At 38.6% G+C, this 8,573-nt stretch overlaps 1 protein-coding gene across 3 annotated transcripts in view; it reads right to left on the bottom strand.

Moving 5' to 3' along the window:
- The window catches only part of MACROD2 (mono-ADP ribosylhydrolase 2), a 2,044,226-nt gene that overhangs the window by 96,195 nt on the left and 1,939,458 nt on the right, over nucleotides 1–8,573 (bottom strand). For 2 of the 3 annotated variants that reach the window (XM_028499297.2, XM_028499300.1), the window contains exon 14: nucleotides 795–872. The exons of the other annotated variant lie outside the window; for it this stretch is intronic. In XM_028499297.2, coding sequence (XP_028355098.1) covers nucleotides 795–872 — 78 coding nt within the window. The remainder of the gene's footprint in view (nucleotides 1–794; nucleotides 873–8,573) is intronic. 3 annotated transcript variants of the gene reach the window in all.

Genomic DNA, 8,573 nt, shown 5'->3' with positions numbered 1-8,573 from the left:
TCCGGAGCCTGTGCTCCGCAACGGGAGGGGCCGCAGCAGAGGGAGGCCCGCGTACCACAAAAAAAAAAAAAAAAAAAAAAAAAAAAAAGAGCCCTCCTTTATTATTGATCTTCAGAAATTCCAACATGTACTCTTGTGTTTTGGGTAGAGGAACTGGTTTGCATTAGGAAAACTTTTTTTTCTATTATTTTTCTAAAGACTGCTTCATTTCTATTTGTTCTATTATCTCGGTATTCCAAGGAGATGTAGATTTAATCTCCTGTATACACTGTCTCCATGTTTCACATTTATTCTCATTGGTATCATATCTTCCTTCCAGTAGTTGCAAATCCAACGTCTACAGAGTTCAGTCAGGTGACAAAAATAAATGAAGCCAGCCAGGTACAACATTAATGAGTAATGAGGATTGTGGAGAGCAAACGTTCCTTCTAAATGTGGCAGCTACCAATCAGCTGGTATTTAGCTCTAGTAAAATACAGTTGACTCTTGAACAACATGGGTGTGAACTGTGCAGTTCACTTATAGGTAAATTTTTTTCAACAAATATGTACTATATAGTACTACATAGTCTGTGGTTGGTTGAATCCGTGGATGTGGAACCACAGATACGGAGGTCTGACTATAAAGTTGTTCACCGATTTTTGCCTGTGTGGAGGGCTGGTGCCCCTAATTCCTGAGTTGTTCAAGATTTCAGATTCCATTTTTCCAGAAAAAGTAAAATCTGGGTTTTAGAAAATGCAATATTCCAAAGCAGAAAAAAAAAAAAACAACTGAAAAAGAATCTCACAACTTACCATTGGGATGATCTTGGCCACGTACAGAATGATCTGTTACTTCATTTTCTTTTGTAATATTGTCATCCTTTGCAGAATCTGACATCACAAACAAGCAAAATCCCTAGTCAGCATTTTTAACCAGGAATTACAGCAGCCTCCAGCACTAAAAGAATAGATCTATGTTTTGAGAAAAAAACTATTATTTTTAAAAAATGCCATTAAAATACTTAAATATCTTCATCAATAAATAAGCTTTTCTTAAAGTACTGCATAAGATGTCTGCACAAAGTTCACAAGGTAAAAACGGTAAAGATTCGGCTAGAACATCTTTTTCACAACAAGGAAGAAAATATAAGCAGGCTTTATGCATCTGTGAAAATCTTAGGAGAATTGTGCAAAAGGATATGAAAGGAAGGCAAAATAGAGAAGATTAAAGGAATATAATTTTAATGTTCTTAATGCTTCCATTACTGTCGTTGTGCGTATATGGGAGCCTTGAGTCCTTGAAAAAGGCAGATGTAGAGCTTTGAAATCCAGTGGTAATTAAGTTCATCTTCCTCAGGAGCTATACTAGTAGAAAGATAGCAAAGGGGGAACACAAACCTTCTGTTTTGTGCAACTTCACCCTTTCTCTTGTGTAGCACATTTAAACGTGGGATCAGCTTAAGTTCATCATTTTTTTTTTATCGTAGGATGTATTTTACAGGAAATATGTGGCTAAAAGGATTTCAGTGACTTATGGACTCTTGCAAAGCTACAAAGGGCCCCCTGTTGGATGTTGGAGACCTCTAGGGAGGCTCTTCAAAATCCATTGGGAAGAGCATGTGAGTAGGTCAGCAGAAAGACAGAAAATAGATCTTTCATTCATTCCACAAATATTTACTAAGGGCCAACTCTATGCCAGGCACAGTTCTTGACACTGGGGAGTCAATAGTAAACAAAACAACAAATCTCTGCTCTCATAGGGGTTACAATCTAGTGGATATTTTTCATGCGGTTAAAAGGGTGGTAATCCAAAGATATCTAAAAGTCATGAGCTAATCTTGTATGCATGTGGCCATGGAGAGAGCTGGGGATGGTAGACCAGCACGTCTAATACAAATGGGTTCTCTACTGAGTTCATATTCCTCAGCTGTGTTTTAACTCCCTAACAGAGCTGAATCAGATGGAATCTAAAATAAATCATTCTTGCTTTGTTTCCCTTACCCATTTTTCTCTCTCCCTCCCCAAACTGGGAGATAGCTTTAAACAATATGTTTTAGAATATTATGAGAAAGTCTGTTTCTCCAACTTGCCACAAGCAACATTTGATGGACAAGTGAGAAACCTGGGTAGTTAACATAAGATTCAAATTTAATAACCAGTGAAGCAAGTATACACCCAAAGTGTATGGTTTTAATTGACTGCAAATAATTCCCCCAAGGCAAATGTTTAATTATCTGCACTGTTTCTTATTTCTTTCTGAGACTGACAGTAAGTTTCAAAGTCCAAATTTGGAAGCAAAACTTGAGCACAGACACATTTCCCAAACTGTTAACTCACTCAAGTCAAATTGTTTTAAATCAGCTCCCATTAAAATATGCCTTTTTAATTTTAAATCTAACATGTGGATTAAAAAATATAATTTGAATACTTTTTTCCACATGAACACTGAAAATGAACAATGACTGAAAAAAGGTACTATATGAACCAGGCTAAATTTTAATTTTGAAAGTATTTTAGTTCTACTTGTTTATAGAAAATGGTACCATTTGATATGTAGCCTTGTACAACACTCATTTCTTTCAAGATTATCCAAGATTTTGTATGTAGTTAAAATTTATTCATTTACACTTAACAATAATTAATTATACTTTCTAACTTACATAAACATTACGTTTCATGTACCAAATATGACAGAAATGTCTTTTGAAAAGTGATTTACACTGAGTTTACAAGTTTATGGTCCAATGAGTCATGTAAGATGGGTGAAAGTACTTAAAAAATTAATCATTAGTCTATACCTGTTTGTCACCAACATCTGTGTCTTTGGTAAGTTAAATGACCCTTTAATTTCAATTTCCTTGAGGAGTTGCTGTAACATTGCTAAGGTACCTTCTGATCTTCTGTGCTCTAATATATACAATGTATTTCACTGAATCCAAGATACCATCAATTGTTATTTGCACTATTATTTTGTGTAGAATTTAAAAAATGAGACCAAATGAACTATAACACACTATAAATTCTAAGAATGTGTCCTGGCTTTGGAAATAAAATATATAAAAGACTATGCATCCGAGAAATATGATGTTTCAGTATATTGTGTGTGTACAGAAATATGCCTTTATGTGATGACAAGGATTTCCCATCAATATGACCCATCACCAAAGCCACAAATTCACTGTCTTGTATGTGAGCCTCTTCTCCAGAAGTGTGCATACCTATTGTGTGTACAGCAATAAAGCAAGATAAAAAGTATAAGCTCATGATAGCATGCACAAATAACCAGGTGGCTACAGAAGATTGTTTCCACTATAGTGTCTCTATTAAAAGGGCTATGTGAATTTCCAGTCTCATGAACTTTAGCAGGACTGGTTTTGATCCTGAATGTTTTAAACCATGGATCCCATTACATTACACTTAGTCATGGGTTTGAAATGACTGGAGATTTTCTGCTTGGGAGGGGATGGGATGAAAGCTGCACTATATATGTATATAAAGTCATTATTCATAAGGAGAAAGAGGGAAAATATATCCAGTATGTATTGTCATTAAAAGAGGCTATTTTTTCTGTGTAAGTTCCATAAACTACCATGAAAACTATAGTTGTATATACTAAATTCTTGAATCACCTTGGATTCACATTTTATTTAATTCTAAAAATTATCATTTGGTAATGTTCAAAAAATGTGAAAGAGTTATCACCTAATTCTGAGATTCTGTCAATGTTCTTTTAATAGCAGAGAATTTGAATTAAATTTATATGTAGATCCTGACTTTCAAAATCCTTAAGGTCACTGTCCTATTAGAGAATTTTTTCAAATGCAAATATTAAATCAAATAGCCAAGCCAAAGTTCTAAAGACAGAAATTCTAAACAGTAGGTCATTTTTAATGAGGTCAATTACATATGTCTACACAGGATAGTACATGTATAGATTTAAGCTGTGATGATAAATGATGATACTATTGAATTTTTAATAAACATATCTAGACTATAAATCAAAATAAATGCTCTCTCTTTTGAAAATGTTCCCATAGAACAAAAGTTCTTAACCCTAGAGCACCAATAAATATACTCTAGGGGTCCACAAACCTTTTTGAAATGATATGCAAATGTGTGCTTATATTCATATGTTCATTTTTCTGGGAGGAGATAGCTTCTGTCAATTCTTGTAGGGATCTGTGACTCCAACAAGGTTAAAGATAACTATAGAAATGTATACTCTAATGCCAGTGACACTGCCATTTTAAAAATAAATTTATTTATTTAGTTAGTTTTGGCTGCATTGGGTCTTCGTTGCTGTGTGTGGGCTTCCTCTAGTTGCGGCACGCGTGCTTCTCATTGCAGTGGCGTCTCTTGTTGCGGAGCACGGGCTCTAGGTGCACGGGCTTTGGTAGTTGTGGCTCCCGGGCTCTAGAGTGCAGGCTCAGTAGTTGTGGCACACAGGCTTAGCTGCTCCGCGGCATGTGGGATCTTCCCGGACCACGGCTCGAACCTGGGTCCCCTGCATTGGCAGGCGGATTCTTAACCACTGCTCCACCAGGGAAGTCCGATTAACTATCTTTGAGGACATTTTCAAGCCAAGAGGTGAACAAAATCCATCTAGTAAGAGAGGTAGCCCCTGACTATTATTCAGAGTAGCGGCAAGAGGTCATTTGGGTGTAAAAGTTCTAATGGGTCTGAACAAAATAAATGCCATGTGTGAATGCCTACATGTAAAATATTCTTGCTCTGTAACGTGTCAACATCCACATGTGAGCACCTTAGCTTGATGCAAAAGTTGCACAGAAACACAATCACCTGGATTGCCTTTGATTCTTATAAAATAGTTAAACCAAGCAAAACATTTATCCTTGTCTGTTCATTTAGCTGGTTTAATGTGTGAAGCAATTAGAATAAAGTAATTTTTCTTCCAGCTGAACAGTGTGATAATTCACAATAAACTAGAGTCTCTACAGCCGATTAGGGTCTCCTTGAAGATTTGTAGTGATGCCTCCATACATGAAGGAAAAATATATTCTGCATTACATTCCCAGAGGATTCAGATGGCAAAGCTCAGAACTATGCTTGGTCCCCATGACGCTGGATACACAGGCTGAACCATGTTTACCTGAAAAGGAACTGGGTCCACAGGACAGGACATGGCCCTGGGCAGTGAGAGCTGAGCTATGGTTGGTCATTTGCCTCCACTCTGCTCTCATTAACCCCCATTAAAAGGCAGAGAATCACTCCCAGAGCTGTGGAATCTAGGTACTAAGTGCCTTTGAGACATGCCTGGGAGAATTACCATCATGTATACTAACTTTGTTTCTTCTATAAGAAAACATATTCCAAATTCTGACCAGTACCCCTGGGTAAACCAGTTTATTCCAACACTGGAGGTGGTATTCTTCTGCAGGTTGTTTTTGAAAATATAAGCAAATAAGAGAATCAATCATGAGTGGATGGGCACTAGCTTGGAGGTGTGATTCTAGGTTTACACCTACAAGCTTCAGAACTAGGAAAATCCATTCACTTTACATGCTCGCAGTTTCAGCATCTAGGACCTGAGGCTGTCAAGGGAGATAATCCCTTTTATACACTTTATAACTCTAATCTGCTGACTTGTTCAAATGATCTCTTCCAGACAACACTTCTCTGTAAACCTTTCCACTCTTCCCTCATTATCTGCCTACCTGTGTTGGACAGTTCTTGCACTGAGATTTTACTGTCTATTTATAAAATAAAGGTTAAGAGTGGGGGAAGTGTTGCTGTGTGACATCAGTGACACACTGGCCACCTTTAATTCTGCAACTCGATGAAGAATCATCACAATGCAAAACAGAACAGTTGGGTATGAAGCTGGGCTGGACCATGATGGAAAAAGAAATACTTAATTACCCCTTCCATCAAGTTAATTTTTCCCCTTTGGCGATGTAAACAAAGGCAAATCTGCTCTTGTTGGGTTGTCTGTGACCTGCTATCCTTGACCTCCATCCTCTGATGCCTTTCTGTTCTTGCCTCCCTCTCTCTTGCTGAGCCTTCGCACTGCAGGCTCTCTTGAAATCATTAAAAAAAAATCTGACCAGGCCACAGGCATGAAAAGTAGCTATGGTTGTAAATACAAACCGACTTGAAATTCTATTAAAATGTTCATCTATAAATCAGGGAGAAGACAAGTATTTTATTTACACTTTGGTTTAATTTGATCTGATAACTACTACTGAGAGGACTGTCCCCTTAGGAGAAGGGAGAAGGGATTTTTTTGACCCTTACTTGGAGCAGGATCAGAGCCGAACAGCTGGCCGCTACTTCTCAATTATTTTATTTCATTGAGAAGTTGAGGCAATAGGCAGAATCTATCTCCAGATTCATAGCTGCTTCAACTTCTGGGCTCAGGCTGTTTTCCGCCAGGTGCTTGGAGAGAGTGGCTAAGATCCAGGGATTCCTACAGTCCTCAAGGACCCAGTCATAACCCACCCTGTCGGAACACAACTTAAGTCTCTTTTCCAAAGTGATGGAAAGGGACATATTTGGAGACTAAGATATGCACCTGGACCCTTTGTGGGAGTTACTTATTTTACATGAGTTTCAAAGACCTAGATGACTTCTTAGCATCTCTTTGTTCCTCACATCCAGAAAGATCCCAAAACCCATTCAAATGAAAATGGATGTGTTTACTTTTTTCTGTTTTTTTTTTCCTTCAACTTTCCCACATGCTATTGAATATAATTCTATAATTTAGATGGCTGAAGAATGATTCATTATGTGGATCTACCTCAAGTTATCTTACTATTGCCTCCATTATTGGACATTCAAACTGAATCCAAACTTCAGCCATTCTAAACAACCCTATGCTTTTATTGTATTGGGTGTCCCAAGGCTGGATTCATTCCACTCTTCTTTCTCTTACTTCTTCTCAGCCCACACCCAACTCTAACATTTAGAGAGGATTGATCTCTTAGAGTAGCTGGAATAGAAACAACCCAGGTCAGCTAAGCGTTACAGCAGCCAGGCATGCCCCCATCCCATATCTCATTGAACTACCCCTGAGACTGCAGCAAATGGTTCCAGGAGATGAGCTGCTTTCTGAGACACTGACTGAGGGCATGCTTGACCCAGGTGGGCCAGAAGCACCCAGGAGCTAATGCCCAACTCCAGACACCCAAAGGAGGCAGGAGGTAAGACTCCAGTTTGCCCACCCCTCAGGGAGACGATTCTGTTCACTATACAGCTCTCAGAGGAATGGAGCCCCAGTTTCCCCCAACAGTAAGCTGTTCATTAATGTACCCCCTATTGGCTGTCCTCCCAACCCTGCTCTACTTCCCCAAGCCTCACCTATGCTTCCTGGGACCACCTCCCAAATAAACCATTTGTACCCACATACTTGTCTCAGAATTTGCTTTTGGAGAACCCAAATTAAGACAGCCAAGACAGTCAATAACCTGTTTTTTCATGACTTAGTAGCAAAAATGTGAATGCTCCCCCTATTCTCCCAACTTACAGCTCTCTTACGCCATGATGCCTTTCATTAGGGTATGTTGAGGCAAGTGTCTGCCACCTAACTAGGGGAAGCTGAGAAAAGAGGTTGCCGTGTTTTGTACCATTTAATCCTGAGCACTGGACCATAGGTGGCTGGCGAGGTGACTGATCGGTCACCTGTAGGGTGGCCAAGAGACATTAAATTAAGGTGGCCTGTCATGAGACCTCGACCTACCAGGAGAGAACTCATATAAGACGATGATTAAAGGAACCCACCAGCTTCTTTGACTTGGAGTGTTTGGTGGTAAAATATACAGAGAAAGTTTCAAAGCACAGAGTGGCTTAAAGGCAGAGATTCACTCAAGGAGAAGGGAGGAAACAGAAGCCATGGATGGGGTAGAAGAAGCATTAAGAGTTACTTGGCAACATTAGGAGAGCAGAAAGAGGAAAAGAAGGTAAAGTCTCAGATGTTCCCTGAATGCATGACTGTTGAGTTTCTAGAAGAATTGGTGGAGGGGCTATTGCCTCTCGAATGACCCAGTTCTTGAGGCTCATGAAATGTTTTCCTCACTCTCTGACTTTCTGACCAACCAAGGTAAGAGTCTGACTCACATTCTGGATATTGCAAGTTCATTTTCTAATTTTGATGTGTATATACTTTAAACATTTCAAAAGTCCTTTATTACCAATATTATTTTAAGAAGTATGGCACTCTTTTAGATTCATTTTTTAAAACATTCACCTTTCTAGTCATTTCCAATGTATAGCATCCTCATGAACCTTGTATACAGATTGAAAGATACTGGACCAACATCTTTTCTTTGATAAAGGAGGCAAGAATATACAGTGGAGAAAAGACAGCCTCTTCAATGGGTGGTGCTGGGAAGGCTGGACAGCTACATGTAAAGGAATGAAATTAGAACACTCCCTAATACCATACACAAAAATGGACTCAGAATGGATTAAAGACCTAAATGTAAGGCCAGACACTGTCAAACTCTTAGAGGAAAACATAGGCAGAACACTCTATGACATACATCACAGCAAGATCCTTTTTGACCCACCTCTTAGAGAAATGGAAATAAAAACAAAAATAAACAAATGGGACCTAATGAAACTTAAAAGCTTTTG

This window comes from Physeter macrocephalus, chromosome 14 (genome assembly GCF_002837175.3).
Source record: "Physeter macrocephalus isolate SW-GA chromosome 14, ASM283717v5, whole genome shotgun sequence".
Taxonomy (NCBI): domain Eukaryota; kingdom Metazoa; phylum Chordata; class Mammalia; order Artiodactyla; family Physeteridae; genus Physeter; species Physeter macrocephalus.
Note: the sequence above shows the minus strand (reverse complement) of the source record. Positions and strands in the feature narration are given on the sequence as shown.